General features: G+C 45.9%; 1 protein-coding gene across 13 annotated transcripts in view; it reads left to right on the top strand.

Moving 5' to 3' along the window:
- Positions 1–17018, top strand: part of PTPN13 (protein tyrosine phosphatase non-receptor type 13) — a 154834-nt gene that overhangs the window by 99031 nt on the left and 38785 nt on the right. For all 13 annotated transcript variants that reach the window (XM_083631538.1, XM_083631536.1, XM_083631534.1 and 10 more), the window contains 8 exons: positions 1646–1798; positions 3074–3256; positions 5307–5469; positions 7924–8347; positions 10108–10205; positions 11850–11939; positions 12337–12444; positions 14289–14420. In XM_083631538.1, the coding sequence (XP_083487664.1) occupies positions 1646–1798; positions 3074–3256; positions 5307–5469; positions 7924–8347; positions 10108–10205; positions 11850–11939; positions 12337–12444; positions 14289–14420 (1351 nt within the window). The remainder of the gene's footprint in view (positions 1–1645; positions 1799–3073; positions 3257–5306; positions 5470–7923; positions 8348–10107; positions 10206–11849; positions 11940–12336; positions 12445–14288; positions 14421–17018) is intronic.

The following is a 17018-nucleotide window of genomic DNA, read 5'->3' as shown; positions in this document are numbered from 1 at the left end:
GGCTTCGGTCCAGTATACCTGAAAGAGCGTCTCCACCCCCATCCTTCTGCCCGGACACTGAGGTCCAGCGCCGAGGGCCTTCTGGCGGTTCCCTCGCTGCGAGAAGCCAAGTTACAGGGAACCAGGCAGAGGGCCTTCTCGGTAGTGGCACCCACCCTGTGGAACACCCTCCCATCAGATGTCAAAGAGATAAACAACTACCAGACTTTTAGAAGACATCTGAAGGCAGCCCTGTTTAGGGAAGCTTTTAATGTTTAATAGATTATTGTATTTTAATATTCTGTTGTAAGCCGCCCAGAGTGGCTAGGGAAACCCAGCCAGATGGGCGGGGTATAAATAATAAATTATTATTATTAATGACTGTCTGTCTCCGGGCACTGCGGTCATCTGCAAGGGACTCCCACACGGCGGGTTTAATGTTACCAGCCTTCACGTCACATTTACAGACATCCTTGTGATGCAGAGTTGGTCCACCAGTAGGCCTGAAGCCAGCTCCCCATAGATCGCATCCTTGGGGATCCTGCTGCCATCTTCCATTCTGTGAAAGCGCCCCACCAACCGGGAGATAAAATCCCTGTTTTTTAGGGTTTGCATGCAAATTGGGGCCAGTGTCTTCTCCATCCAAGGCCTTTAAGTCAAAGTGATCCAATTCTTTTTGGGTCTTTAATTCAGTGCTAAAAGCAAAGGAGGGTTTCCTGTTGATGTCACAGGAGGACAAAGTTGAGGCCAGATCCGACTATTAGGACTACCATTTCCCAAATCAGATGTTGCTGATAGGATGATCGGGAGACAAGCCCAGAGCAGGGGTTCGTGCGGAAACACAACATGCCATCTGAGGGTGGGCAGTCATGCAGTATCTCCATACCAGGATTGAACAAGTCCATCACCTCTGATGCTCAGGCATAGCTGGGTTGGACAATTCTGCTGCTAGTGGAAGTACAGTGGTCAGTCTCTTCTATTTAGGGCCCTTGGGAGCATCCAGTTATTTGGCATTCTTATTTCTTGTGGCCCACTAGCAGTTCTCTCACTTTGCAGTGGCATATCCTGTCTTTCAGTTTAAACCAGGCTTCCTCAACCTCGGCCCTCCAGATGCTTTTGGCCTACAACTCCCATGATCCCTAGCTAGCAGGACCAGTGGTCAGGTTTGATGGGAACTGTAGTCTCAAAACATCTGGAGGGCCGAGTTTGAGGAAGCCTGGTTTAAAGGTAACTGCAATATGTCGTCTTCGCATAGGTCTTGAGCCAAGGGCAAGGAACCCTTATTTCTCCAGGGGTTGCCAAACTCTACAACTCCCATGCTTGCTGGGGCGGATGGGAGTTGTAGTTCAGCAACCTTTGGAAGGCCAACGTTTCCCTGCACCTGGTCTTGGGTCTTCTGAGGGTCAAGATATGCATGAAGGTCAAGGGGGTTACATTTGCCATGTTCTTCCCAGCTGGATTCTGTGCTTCTTGGTCAATGTTTTTATGAATAGGATCGCTGCTAGCAACTAGGGAGGTGTGTCACAGTGTTCCTCATCATCCACACCTCTGCTCTTCTGGCGTTACCAGAGTAGCACATCATCCAGCCTGCAGCCAGGTTGGGTCGTGCCTGTGGATCCGTACCTTGCCCTTACGCTTTTTCTTTTCTTTCCCTCTTTTTCCGTAGGTGCATGGCCTATCCTATTTCAGAACGGAACACTATTTACCAGCTAGAGTGCTGGAAAATCTGGACCTGTCTAATGTGAAAGAAGAATTGCCAAAACTGCATAGCAACTACGCAGGTGCTTCTGAAAAAGAGGCAGAACTTGAATTTCTGAAGGTTAGTACGGGAAGTTAAGCGTGGAGCCCACCACACTCGTTTTCATTAGAGGTTTCCAAGCAGATGAAACCCAAATGGTGAAAATAAGAGTTTGTAACGACGTTGGGGAGCCTCAGGCTCTGAGAGCTCAGTGTGGCCCCCAGCTCTTTCTGTCTGGCCCTTAGAATGCTCCCCATAGGTAAAGATAAAGGGACCCCTGACCATTAGGTCCAGTCATGACCGACTCTGCAGTTGCGGCGCTCATCTCGCTTTACTGGCCGAGGGAGCCGGCGTACAGCTTCCGGGTCATGTGGCCAGCATGACTAAGCCGCTTCTGGCGAACCAGAGCAGCACACGGAAACGCCGTTTACCTTCCCACTGGAGCGGTACCTATTTATCTACTTGCATTGGTGTACTTTCGAACTGCTAGGTTGGCAGGAGCAGGGACTGAGCAACGGGAGCTCACCCCGTCGTGGGGATTCGAACCACCGACCTTCTGATCGGCAAGTGCTAGGCTCTGTGGTTTAAGCCACAGCGCCACCCACGCTGAATGCTCCCCATAGCACACCCTATACTGGTCCTGCTCTTCGCCTTCCTCAATTTGCTTTTGAATGACTGGAACATGTGTCCCTGAGTGGTGCCAGTGCCACCTGGATGGAAAGAGGTGTGCATGTAAACCTCTGGCTTTTGTTTAGCAGAAATGCACCCTTCTGTACAAGGGTAAGGGTCACAACTGTTGCTCCGCCCACTTTTGCCTCTGGTCCTGCCCACAACTGGCATGTGGCCCCTGGAAGATTGCCCATGAGGCAATGTGGCCCTCAGGCTGGAAAAGGTTAAACACTCTTGAAGTATAGGAAAGCCACATCATACATTTCGGAAAATCCTTTCTGATTTTTGGTGATGTCTTACACGTAGGTTGCAGCTGGCCAGAGGTAGCCATAGCAATTACTTTTCAGAGTAACAGCCAAGAAATAAGATGTGTTTAAAATATGTGTTTGTTTATTTATCTATTTGAAGTGATTTGTTGCAGATTCAATATGCATTCATTTGTGTGGAACTAAAGTCACACACACATACATACAGTTTTGTTACTGAACATGATTAATGTACAATGTTGTATGTTCACATTTGTTTTTATGTGAAATGAGTAATGAAAACAAAGGGTGAATCTCATCGTAAGGTCACATTTTTCTTCTTTTGAACTGCACAATATCATTTTTACACTCATCAATGTCCTCAAATTAACTTTTCTCACAAACATTTCTCTCTTTCTGTGCCTCCTTTCTCGTTGTGTAGATTTGCCAAAGGCTGACAGAATACGGCGTTCATTTCCACCGTGTGTTGCCTGAGAAAAAATCTCAGACTGGGATTTTGCTGGGAGTTTGCCCCAAAGGAGTTCTCATTTTTGAGGTCCACAATGGAGCCCGCACACCTGTCCTCCGCTTCCCGTGGAGAGAAACAAAAAAAATATCCTTCAGTGTACGTTGGTAACATTTCCTCCTCCCACCACCTCCACCAGTACAATCACAGACTGGACAGCTCCATGCCTGCCCACCCACCCACAAAACTCCAGTTACTGTATTGGCGTGAATATAAGACGCACCCACAAATAAGCTGCACCTTTAAAATTGAAGAAGGGAAAAGAAAAAAAGACAAAACCCAGGCTGCTTCCTTCCTTCCCTACTCCCTCTTTCTGGCAGCTCTGGGGAGGCTTGGGAGTGGCAAGCGGGCTGCACACTGTTGCCCCACGCTCCTGGGCTGCTCTGGGGGCGGGGAGGCCGCTGGCAAAGCGGCCTTGCTCCCCCCCCCCAAGAGAACAGGCCGGGAATGTGGGGCAATGGCGCGCAGCCCGCCCGCTGCTCCCAATCCTCCCCAGAGCTGTTGGGGGGAAAGGGAAGGTCTCGAATATAAGCTGCACTTTTAACTTTTCACTGTCCGAATTTGGAGAAAAAGTGCGGCTTATATTCAGGCCAATACGGTATCTACAGTGTCCACATGAAAGCATGCCAGAAGGGAACAAGAGGAAGATACCGTGTGCTCCATAGTGTGTGGCAAATAGTTTAGTAATAAAAGCTAGATGAGCAGCAAGCCAGGCCGTATCATGCTAGAGGATATTTCCTAGCCGATCTGTCACTGTGCTGTTGGGGGCATCTCATCCACTGAAGACTGATAATGGAGTGGGAGGAACCTTACGGTACAGTCCTTCTGAGACTGTACCACTTCAGAATGCAAATGGGGGGGTTGCATGCATAATGGCTTCCTTTCCGCCAGTGCCAAAATTCTTCATGATAGGCATTTAGACTGACCTTTCTCTCCCCGTTAAGCTACCATTCTATATACAGGGAAGCTTTTCCCTTTTTCTTTTAACAGGAGCTCTCAGACATACAGGGCCCCCCCCCCTCTGTATTCTGAGGTGGCGGAGTCTCAGGAGGCCTGTGTCACATGGTGTGTGTTTCTCGCCCTGAATCTGTAGGTTGGCTCTGACTCTCTCTAGTGTAAAGAGCAGAATCCAACTAATATTACAGCACTTTTGAATCCCATTTATTTCAAGCCATGGAGTTAAAAAGATGCTCAATTTAGTGTTACCTTTTCGTTCCTCCGTTCCACATTCCGAGCACCAAATGGTGAATACTGAAAAACAATACCTGTGGGGCCGAATTACATGTGATGTTAAGTTTGTGTAATCATTTGGAGATTAGCCTCAGAGATGGGTGGGTAGGAGCAGGAATGTGTCACACGAAGGGGAGAGTAGTCTTTTCCCTGTACACTCCATTCCCCGCAGAAAAAAACTGTTATTAGCATCAGTAGAAGCTTCACTTCCGCAGCAAATAGCAGATCTGGAAAAAGAGGATTGGAGGAAAGGACTAAGAATCCCTCCAAACTGGTGTTTTGCGCAACAGGTGCTTTCTGCAACATGTCATTAACACAAAAATTGTGGATTTATGCTGGGCCCGTCCACACACCATTCCGCTTTTGTTGTTGTTCTGAGATACTTCCCCAGTGTTGCCACATTATTGCCATCTGGTGGGGCCCACATTCCCTGTGGCGCAACGAGAGTGGAACAAAACCTAGAACATTAGTGGTATGAAATAGGAAGGGAATTCAGCAGTCACCAGCTGGAAACAAAGCAGTGTGTCCACGCTGAAACCTTTCCAGACGGAAATGATATTGAAAGTGGAATTGCATATAACTGCCCTGATACAATCATGAGCACAAACCATCATGAATGCACAATAAAAAGGACCTCTGGAGGAGCGCTAAACCTCCACTCCATGATCTTGATCTTGATCTTGCTTGTCCTGCACTTTGAATACTTTCACATGCAGTATAACCCTTGCATAATACCTAGCTGAGCTATAATTGCATTTTCTGCTCCTCAGGTTTTGTAGTAATGTACAGTGTCGCTACAGCAGTGCAGTCAATTGTTTGCTTATTGCAAGTTCTGTTCTTGAATAATGATTTGCATCGCCCCAAAGCTGGAATGTATCATATATATGTGTCTGCCTTTTACCTGTTTTTCCTGCTACAGAAGAGGAAGATAACTCTGCAGAACACATCTGATGGTATAAAACATGCCTTCCAAACTGACACCAGCAAGACCTGCCAGTACTTGCTGCAGCTTTGCTCTTCGCAGCATAAATTTCAGCTCCAGATGAGAGCCAGGCAAAGTAACCAAGATGCTCAGGAAATAGGTAAGCACGATGCCTGGTGCTGCCCTCTTGCTCCTCCTCCTGCTGCTGTTGCTAATCTGTATACCATCTGTGTGTTGGACCTCAGCGTGCAGAAGAGAGAGCTACAGTGGTACCTCGGGTTAAGAACTTAATTCGTCCCGGAGGTCCATTCTTAACCTGAAACTGTTCTTAACCTGAAGCACCACTTTAGCTAATGGGGCCTGCTGCTGCTGCCACGCGATTTCTGTTCTCATCCTGAAGCAAAGTTCTTAACCCGAGGTACTATTTCTGAGTTAGCAGAGTCTGTAACCTGAAGCGTCTGTAACCCGAGGTACCACCGTACTCCGATTGGGAACAACTCTGAGAACAACAGCACTTAACTTAGATGTTCAAAAGCTTCCATTGCTTCCCCAGGCCAGGTTCAAAGTTCTTGCATTAATTCAGAAGGCCCTTAACAACTTGGGGTGTTTGCATACAACTGCCATCAACTACAGCTGTTAAATTTAATTGCTTAAAAAAATGTAGGGAGCAATAAAGCATATACAGTGGTATCTCAGGTTACATACGCTTCAGGTTACAGACTCCGCTAACCCAGAAATAGTGCTTCAGGTTAAGAACTTTGCTTCGGATGAGAACAGAAATTGTGCTCTGGCGGTGCAGCAGCAGCGGGAGGCCCCATTAGCTAAAGTGGTGCTTCAGGTTAAGAACAGTTTCAGGTTAAGAATGGACCTCCGGAACGAATTAAGTACTTAACTCGAGGTACCACTGTATGGGCAAAAAAAATTAACATGAATGTTGACCGCTAATAATAATAGTTCTTGCCACCTGTGTATATAGTACATATTTGTTGTGAGAAGCTGACAAAGAGACAATAGCTCGGTGGAGACTGTTCAGCCCATGGTGTCTGCCAGAAACCCAGCTAACAAGGTCTTACGGTTAAGGAGGAGGAGGATTAGTTACAAATGGAGAGATAATGGTTCCTTTCATGTAAAACCTTTGTAAGGCGAGTCTTGTGTACAGCGCTGGGCACTGAGCTTAAATACAAGAGATTCAAATTCTTGAAAGAGTGCAAAAGAGGACTGGCAGAGATTAGACGAAGATTAAGCGTTACATCGAAAGGCTTCAAAGAGCTGAAGACATTTCATGCTAGATAAAAGAGAGAGACGACGCAATGAAAGGTGTGTGCATTTGAAGAACCTCACGACACATCCCTCTGTATGCTCAGTCAGAGGTTGAAGTCCCAAGGAAAGTATGCACAGGAGTTTTGGTCCCAGCCAGAGGTCCTGTCTGTCCTAAAACAGGATGGCATTGTGAAGTTGGGTTACTTTAGGACCGGGTGCTGAAAGCTCAGCTCAGATTTGAAGAGGGGGTTTGGAGGCAAAACTGATTCCCCTCCTTTGCATTTCAGGAGACTTTGCAAATTTAGGTGTGGCAGTGTTCTGGAATCCGCTGGAGTTCTTGAAACTGCCATTTTACATCTCCCAGTGTACCCCATTCAGAGAATGGTAGCAGCCACAAAAGCATGGAAACATCTTTTTTTTGTAGCAGCCATCGCTAACCCTCCCTCTTTAAAAAATAAACAAACCTTTGAGAGTGAGGCATTTGGGGCAATCTAAAATGGCAGCCTCTAGCCTAAAAGGGCAGGGGTGAAAAAACATGGAGAGGGCGTTCCAAAGGTGAGGTGCCATAACCCAAAATGCTCTGCTCCTTGTTTCCTCCACTATTACCTCAAAAGAGAGAGCCAGTCAGAGCAGGTCTTAAATGTCAGACAGGCTGATGTGAGAGCAGATGGACTTTCAGATACCTTGTCCCAAACCACTTAGAGCTTTGAAGATTCAGCTGAATTGTGCCAGACACAAATTAGCAGCCGGTGTAGGTCTTTTAAGTACGGACAATGTAATTATTAGCATCACTGTTGTTTGTACTGGTGCGCAGCCGCGCTATTGTATCAAGCATCCAATTTTCAGACGGGCTTTGATGGCAGCCCCTCTCCCCCTGGATTGTGGGGGCCGGTGACTGGTTTTTGTCCTAGAAAAAGACAGCGCCCACTGCTAAGTGTTATTTTTGAAACATTAACTCAGTGTATGTGTGTGCACATAGGGCTGTGTGTGCACCATGCATTTAAAATACATGGCATCCCCACTCCCCAAAAAAAATCCCAGGGAACTGTAGCTTACCCCTCACAGAGCTATAATTTCCAGCACCATTAACACACTGCGGTTACAATGATTAATTTAGGGGAAGTCACGCTCTTTAAATGTATGGTCTGTATGCACCCTAAACATCATCACCCATCTAGAGTTACTGCTGGATTATGGCTACTGAGTGTATTGAATTGGTAAACATTGGAGCCCCATAGAGCTTTAAGAGTCACAGCTGCCATATTTATTTCTTCTAGATTTCCCAGTCTACACAGAAGGCATTTTGAGGTGTGTTTCTTTTAAGTGCATAAACTAGTTTTCCATCTCCTTGCAGAGAGAGCGTCGTTTAGGAGCCTCAACCTCCACACGGATTCTGTCAAAGGGTTCAACATGGGGCGTGCCATCAGCACCGGCAGCCTGGCCAGCAGCACACTGAACAGGCTCGCGGTCCGGCCGTTATCGGTGCAAGCCGATATTCTCAATAAGCTCTCCTACTCCGAACTCTCCCTCTTCCAGTCTGCCCAGAGCTGTTCCAGGGACAAAAACGAGAAGCTGCCCTGGGAGGAAAGGCCCAGAATCATGAGCAAATCCTTTCACGACCTGACCCAGAGCCAGGTGTCTGTCAGCCCACTACGGAAAAACGTTATCACCCCTGTGGACGCCTCTTCGCGGAGAATGGAGGAAATGATGGGGAAGATCTTCCAGCAGGTGCCAAAATCTGACGCCGAATCAGCGGCTGGAGGAGCAAAGCTCAACAAGTAAGGATCTCTTTTGCAGACTGGTTTTAACATGGCCATTCCCGTAGGTAGCTACTCAGAAGTACATCCCTTTGAAGGTGCTCTGTGTAATGTTTAAAGCAGAAATTGATATCATGTGGCCCACCACATGCTGCGGGACTCCAGCTTCTATCAGCCTCTGCCACCTTGGCCCATCGGTCAGGGGTTGGCGGAAGTTGTGATCCATCAATATCTGAAGGGCCACAGGTTTCCCATCCCTGGTTTAAAGTCTCTCTTGCATAGCCTGAAACACAGGCAGTGCCTCCAAGCCACCGGTGTAGAGTGAAATCAGTGTGTGCATCTGGGACAAAGCATGGGATAAGAGGCTTTTCATTTTTGCACTTGCCACTGCCATAGGTTAAGCATTTCTCAGTGGCATTTGCATGGAGGTTGCAGCATTTAAAGTGGTCTTTTTTTCTGTTGCTGTCCTCATGGTAAACTCCGGTTAACGTGTGTACACCGTTTTTAGGGAGGGCGGTTACCATTGCCGCAGAAGTTCTCCAAGTCCTCTCTTGTATTTACATCATTTCCTAATGCCCTGTAGTCAATAGCTAGGATCCTTGGGCTATATTAAACGGTTGGTGTCTTCAGGCCAAAAGTAAGCAGAGATCCATGTTTAGAATTGTTTTGGATCAAAATAATAATAATAATAATTTAATTTATTATGTGTTCCCCGCCCATCTGGCTGGGTTTCCCCAGCCACTCTGGGCAGCTTCCACAAAGACCAAAAATACACTAAAATGTCACACATTAAAAACTTCCCTGAACAGAATGTCTTCTAAATGTCAGGTAGTTGTTTATCTCTTTGACATCTGATGGGAGGGCGTTCCACAGGGCGGGCGCCACTACCGAGAAGGCCCTCTGCCTGGTTCTCTGTAGCTTTGCTTCTCGCAATGAGGGAACCGCCAGAAGGCCCTCGGCGCTGGACCTCAGCATCCGGGCAGAACAATGGGGGTGGAGACGCTCCTTCAGGTATACTGGGCCGAGGCCATTTAGGGCTTTAAAGGTCAACACCAATACTTTGAATTGTGCTCGGAAACATACTGGGAGCCAATGTAGGTCTTTCAAGGTCTTTCAAAAGTGAATTCCTGAGCATTTTTGCAGCACTTTCACCTTGTTATACAATGGTACCTCTGTATAAGTCTGCCCCGTCCAGCATCCATTTCAGTGGACGTCTGCGGCAAACCCGGAAGTACCGGAACAGGTTACTTCTGGGTTTGCCGCTTGTGCATGTGCAGAAGTGCTAAATCGCGCTATGCGCAGAAGCGCAAACCGCTCCATGTGCATGCTCAGAGTGGCGCTTTGTTGAGCGTCCTTTTCGTCGAGCGTCCGGGACTCAAAACAAGGTACCACTGTATTTTCCTAAGCATTTTACAGTTCAATGACCCATGCCTCAGATTTCACGGGCCACCGTCTGTTAGGACATACAGCAATTTTGCAAAATTGCAGGATTCGTTTTCATTTCATCATCCTAAAATCTCTTCGCGACCAGCTGTTTCATACTTATTCCCATGGAGCTCTGATTCTACATACACAGAATAAACATCTCCATGTTCACTGATTTCCACTGGTGCATTCTTAACGCCCAGAAGTGGTGTTACCTTTACACCAGTTTGTGTTTTGCTTGTCATGTTTATATCATTATTATTTTTTTACTTTTTACTTTGTTCCCTTCTATGTTCTGTTTTCCTCTCCACTTCTCTTTCCCTGCTTCTCTTTCGCCGTTTCCCAACCACCTTTAGTTCACACTCTCATGCAGGTTTAAATTCCAGCCTAGAAAGAAGGAAAAACGAATCTGATTCTTCATCCACTGAAGACACTGGCCAAGCCTATGTTGTAGGTCAGCACTGTTTGATTCAGTACTTTTTTACAATAAAATTTAGACCTTATGACTGGATTTTTAAAGGTCCATTAGTAATTAACTTGAACCATGAACAGACTTAATCCTGGGATAGCTCAGTGGGTAGAGCATGAGACTCTTAATCTCAAGGTCGTGGGTTTGAGCCCCACGTTGGGTGAAAGATTCCTGTGTTGCAGGGCATTGCACTAGGGGACCCTCGTGGTCCCTTCCACCTCTGCAATTCTGTGATTCTATACTGTCATTTTTGGTGATACTGATTCCCCCACTGAAGCACTTAAGTACCACAGCTCCTCTTTATAAAAAGCAGATAGCCTGTTCCTAGATAAACATTGCAACAGGAACAGTTGCACTGCAATGGTTAGGAATGTAAGAAGCTGTCTTGATAACCAATTGGGCAACTGGGCTGTCTAGCTCAGTGTTGCCAACACAGACTGGCAGTGGTACTGCAAAATCTCCCGCTTTACTTGGAGATGTCGGGGATTGAACCTGGAGCCTTTTGCGTGCAGAGCATGTGGCTCTCCCACTGAGCTATGAGTCCTTTAAAAGAGAGAGAGATCAGGGGACTTCACACACAGGTCCAGTCACTCATCTTGTGCCCCTGTTTAATATTGTTCCATTATATTATGGAATAAGGGACTCGGGTGGCGCTGTGGTCTAAACCACAGAGCCTAGGGCTTGCCGATCAGAAGGTTGGCAGTTTGAATCCCCACGACGGGGTGAGCTCCCGTTGTGTGGTCCCTGCTCCTGCCAACCTAGCAGTTCGAAAGCATGTCAAGCACAAGTAAATAAATAGGTACCGCTCCGGTGGGAAGGTAAACGGCATTTCCGTGTGCTGCTCTGGTTCATCAGAAGCGGCTTAGTCATGCTAGCCACATGACCTGGAAGCTGTCTGCGGACAAACGCCAGCTCCCTCGGCCTATAGAGCGAGATGAGCGCACAACCCCAGAGTCGTCCACAACTGGACCTAATGGTTAGGGGTACCTTTACCTTTATATTATGGAATATTGTGGAAGCAGGCCCATGCAGAGCTGGTCTGAGGCCAGGGAAGGAGTCTTGTTAGAATAAAGTTAGAAAATCTTGGCATGACAGCGAAAGTCTAGCGGGGGGGGGGCGGGCTGACCGGCTTAGCCCTTTAGGGCCCGGGGCAAGTGGACCCAGCTGCCCTCCCCATGCGTGGGCCTGGTTAGTTCTTCCACTATATGAAGCCCCTGTACCATGGCATCACTTCCAGAACCATAAGTTGTCTTGCATGAGGAATATCTGACTCTGGAAGATCCTGCAAAGGCACTGAGTTAGATGGAATCTGCATGTATTAATGTACACATATTCAGAACGGGGGCTGATTGCTTTGTGGAGATAAAATTGTTAAATGTTCATCAGATTGCATATCCTAAAGGATGCGTTTCATGTAGGAAGGAGAAGAATTTCCTTTCCCCAAAATGTTGAAGCCGTGTCCAGCCCTATCATTAATGCCCCTCTTGAGTTGGAAGAGGAGTTGTTAATTACACAGCAAATTCAAGTGAAGCTTGACTTGAAAGGTTTCAAGTCCTTCGTGTTATGTCATGTTCCAAGAAATAAACATACCTTGCTGTATCTCAGTGACTCCCCCCCCTTTCCCTACAGACGTTCTACAAACGAAGCAGAACCCACTGTTGTTGCCAGAAAGGGAGATCAGCTTGGTAAACTTGAAAAAAGATGAGAAGTATGGCTTAGGTGAGTTGATGTCACTTTGAAAGTCCATATGCAAAGACAGAAATGAACAAAAATTGAGCATACCGCTTGATTAGGTGGAGCAGGTTGTGGTGGAGTTCAGTCTGGAAGATGCCTTTGTTTTTGAATGAAATGTCCCCAGGTTTAGAAAGCTATCAGATATTGGAACAGACTTAACACTTGTTGATATAAAGTCATCAGCATGGACTTATGTCCTACCTAACTCTACCTCTAGATTCCCCATTGGGGTAAACTGACCATTATCCTTATCTAAGATATTGGAGGACACCCCTTTACACAGGGAAATTCTTAGTAAACCATGGTCAATGGGTCTCTGAAAATCTCATGAAACATTGCCATGAATGTTTTACAAAATTTACTAAATGACTGCTTTAAACAGGGTTTCAGATCACTGGTGGGGAGAAAACTGGAAAGCTTGACCTTGGGATTTTCATTCACTCGATAACTCCTGGAGGACCAGCAGATTTGCAGGGATCGCTAAAACCAGGTAAATCTTAGGCTTGCTACTGTATGTTGAAAGAAAGCAGTAGAAATACTGCCAGAATATTAAAAACATTGACTTAAAAAAACAAATATAATGGACAAAACGTACTGCATACGTATTTAATGTTGAAGTGCTGAATGTTGCCACTAGCAATGACATTAGAAGTGATTGGAAGACACGCTTGCCACTAATTTTGGAAAATGAAATGCACTGAATGGCCCTATCAGGCAATTACACTTTTTATGTAGGCGAGCTATATTGCTAACTGTCTGCAATTGATGGCTGCCTGTTGTTTGGTTTGTTAGTTTATAGCTTAACAGCTCATCTTGGAAAAATAAAGTTTCAATGCTTCTTATCAGGACCAAACTAGACGGTGATGTGAGAGAGATCCATTATTCTTTCTCTCCCTTTGTTGAAACACCCCTCGGAATGGGGCCTAATTTGCTTGGGGAAACATTGTAGGGGATGAGTATTATCTCCTGTCTCCCTCCCTCCCCAGAACCAATGGGGCTAATGACAGCAACTTCAGAAGGGCACTGTGTGGATTGGGGTGGAGGCAGGGGGAAAATAACTCCTTCTCTGTGGAAATGAACAGCTGCTTTGAAGTTTTTTTATTTAGACACCAACAACCAGCAAAAAGCAAAACATAACCACAAGGGGGATCCTGAATACCCATCACACTTGTTTTATCCTTATTATATTTTCTCCCCACCTTCCCCTGCATTTTAGCCAAATGATGACTATGTGAGGTAGTCAAAACAAAAAAAAAAAATTTCCTTCCAGTAGCACCTTAAAGACCAACTAAGTTAGTTCTTGGTATGAGCTTTCGTGTGCATGCACACTTCTTCAGATATATCAGATGTATCTGAAGAAGTGTGCATGCACACGAAAGCTCATACCAAGAACTAACTTAGTTGGTCTTTAAGGTGCTACTGGAAGGAAAAAAAATTTTTGTTTTGACTATGGCAGACCAACATGGCTACCTATCTGTATGTGAGGTAGGTTAGGCTGATAGATAGTTACTGGCCCAAGATAGTCACACAGCAAGCATTATGGCCGTATGGAGATGATTTAAATCTGGGTCCAAAAGAACCTGTGAAGAACTTATGGCAATGTGATACAAGACTTTCCCATTCAAGGCATCATGAGAGCCATTGCTTGGGAAAATGCATATGTTAAGGGAAACTGCATACAATTTTTTAAATATTGGTGAAAATGCATATGAATTTGCATGCAGACTGTGTGTGTGTGTGTACGCGGGTGGCGCTGTGGTTTAAACCACTGAGCCTCTTGGGCTTGCCGAACGGAAGGTCAGTGGTTCGATTCCCCACGACGGGGTGAGCTCCCATTGCTCTGTCCCAGCTCCTGCTAACCTGCAATTCGAAAGCACACCAATGCAAGTAGATAAATAGGTACTGCTGTAGCGGGAAGGTAAACAGTGTTTCTGTGCGCTCTGGCACTCGTCACAGTGTCCTGTTGCATCAGAAGCGGTTTAGTCATGCTGGCCACATGACCTGGAAAGCTGTCTGTGGACAAACACAGGCTCCCTCGGCCTGAAAGTGAGATGAGCGCCACAACCCCATAGTCACCTTTGACTGGACTTAACCATCCAGGGGTCCTTTACCTTTTTACCATATTTTCACGCAAACATAGGCAGAAATGAGCCAAACCAAACTTAATATTGGAAAAATGAGAAACTGAAATTGCCAGATTTGTCCATCGTTTGCATTGCACCAAGCACTAAATGGATGTTGAACATCTGCAGCAGTCAGTGGATTGCTCCATGGCCCCTCTGTAAAAGCTTGGAAATGTATTGTTTTGATCTCCGAATCATTCTCTCTCCATAGGGGACCGCTTGATATCAGTGAACAGTGTGAGCTTGGAAGGGGTCCGCCATCACACAGCGCTGGAAATTATTGAGCATGCTCCAGAAGAAGTGACCCTTGTCATCTCGCAGCCTAAGGAGGGGCATACAAAAGGTATTCCACTAAGTGTTATCAGCAGTGAGGACCTTTCTTTGCCTGACGGGCCAGATTGCTATCTGCCCCCACCCCCTGTGGGCCAACTTTGACAGGTGGTTGGGACAACCAGCCTGTCAATCAAACGGCATTATCCCGCCCACCTGTCAGAGTCCCTTGTGCAGCACTTCCTAAGTGCCTAACAGTCAGCTGGTCGTTGGGTGCTTGGAAACCACAGCACAAAGGGACTTGCTAAACCTATTCTTGCCAAAGCACAGAGCAGAGCTCTAGCAAAACTACTTTCTGCAGGGATCAGCTGTGTGATTGATCCAGCTATGTCTGTCACACCTGACATCACATATGAGGTAGGTTGGCATGGTTCAGGGAAGACAGCCATGCTGGGCCAAATTTGACCCACTGGCCAGAGATTCCTCACCCCTGTCTTAGATAAATAGTTGGTGCAATCTGCAAATTCTGCTTAGTTTTTCTCCTTTCGTACATCTATACACAATAGCTCAACCCAGTTGCAGTTGTTCTTGTTGTTGCAATTAGAAAGTAATTTCCATGTTCCCCTTAAAGCACTGTTACGCAGCAGGTTTTAGCAGGAATTGGCTATACCTTCGGCCACATATCCAGGGGTTCTGCAACACTAAAACTTGCCAATTAACACCCAGCTAGCATAATTTATCATCCGATAAAATTAGCTTGTGGGTGAAAGAAAAGGGACAGCTTTGGAGCAAAGTTGCAGATCGTTGGGGGTGGATAGAATTGATAAGCTGACATAGCTCATTAAATCAGGGTTGTTTGTTTGTCTATCTAAATATTTGTACCCTGCCTTTCAGCCCAGATAGGCCCACAAGGACACTTGCAGTCATTAAAAGCAGACAATAAAATTCCAAAAGCAAAAGTCCAACTTATAAGTAGTAAAAGCAGAGAGCTAGGAGTCACCAAAAGGCTTCGCATGAGGGGAATCCAGACTAAAGGCCTGCTGAAGCAAAAATGTTTTTATAACCTGCTTAAAAGGCCATTAAGGAAAGGGTCACTTTGGCCTAAAGTTTCCTGACCTGGGTGCCAATTAGGGATGGAGGAGAAATTCAGGTCAATTTGCATTTAACTTAACCTGATTCGCAGTTTCCAAAACAACGCACAAACTGAAATTTGACCATACTTCAAAATTTGCACTTCTTGGAATTTTGCAATGCAGTTCTCCAGCCAAGTAATTTGTACAAAGAAATGCATATACTAAAGTGTGCATCTAAATGCATATATTAGTGAAAATAGCATACAAAAATATTAGGGGAAATTGCTTTGGAAGAAACCACATGTATTAGGCAAAATTGTTTATAGAAATACAGGAGAAATCCACAAAAAAGTGCTGGATCCACACACAAGGGCACTTCAAAAATAAATTCGCAAACTGAAGCAGAAATGTGGAGAATTAAAGCTTAAGACTGAAGAAAAAATTAAGAACTGAGAGAAAATGAAATTGACATGTTCATCCATTCCAGGGCTGATGCTGGCCTCCAAATCCTCTCATCGGCCATGTTTGGTTGGAGTTCTGTCTTTCGTTTGTTCTTGGGTCTGTAAATCCTCTCAGTGTTACCTTTAACGCTGGCAGTTTTGAGTACTGAAAGCTAAAAATGTGAGGTGAAACGGAGGCCCACACAGGCTTTTTGTACCTGCACATTCCATCCTCGGACGAACCTTCCTTCGTCTCATCCTGATGCGTTGTGGTTCCAACATTTCCCGCATCAAAAAACAGTTGCTCCCTGTTATATCTGAAGTGGGATTACCAAAATCAGAACAGATAATGATCTTAAATCCAGCTTCCAAGCATGATTTAGGATCTTGGTAATCAGATTCTCAGTTCAGATGTAATAGGAAATTGCAGCATAATGTATTTTATTTATTATTTATTTGCTTGTTTGCTTGAAATTTTATTTCCCACCTTTCATGACACAGTGGTCTGCAGCAATAAAAACATACAAGATAGAAAAATTTAAAACTAAATTAAACCTCCAAAACTTAAAATTTAAATCTCCAAAGGAAATAAAACATGAAACATCTGAGAAGCATTCCGGGTGCAAAGGCCTCATGAAATAAGACAGTTTTTACCAGTTGTCTGAAACTCAGTAGGGTTCTGATTTCTTGTGGCCCATGTACGGCTGAGACAGAAAGAGGGAAGGATGTGGCTGTAGGGTGGAGCACCCAGGCACAAGACCTGTGCATATTTTGGATTATTAAGCTGAGATATGTGTGTCTCAACTGACCAGTGTACAGTGGTACCTCTGGATGCGAACGGGATCCGTTCCGAAGCCCTGTTCGCATCCTGAGTAGAACGCAACCCGCGTCTGCGTATGCGCGGGCCGCGATTCGCCGCTTCTGTGCATGCGCGTGACGTCATTTTGAGCGTCTGCGCGTGCACTAGCGGCAAAACCCGGAAGTAACGCGTTCCATTACTTCCGGGTCGCCACGGAGCGTAACCTGAAAACGCTCAACCTGAAGCATATTTAACCCAAGGTATGACTGTATTGTGGGACGCGGGTGGCGCTGTGAGTTAAACCACAGAGCCTAGAACTTGCCGATTAGAAGGTCGGCGGTTCGAATCCCCGCGACAGG

The sequence above is a fragment of the Podarcis filfolensis genome (assembly GCF_964270895.1).
Source record: "Podarcis filfolensis genome assembly, chromosome: 9".
Lineage (NCBI taxonomy): Eukaryota > Metazoa > Chordata > Lepidosauria > Squamata > Lacertidae > Podarcis > Podarcis filfolensis.
This window is presented reverse-complemented; position numbering and strand designations above follow the sequence as displayed.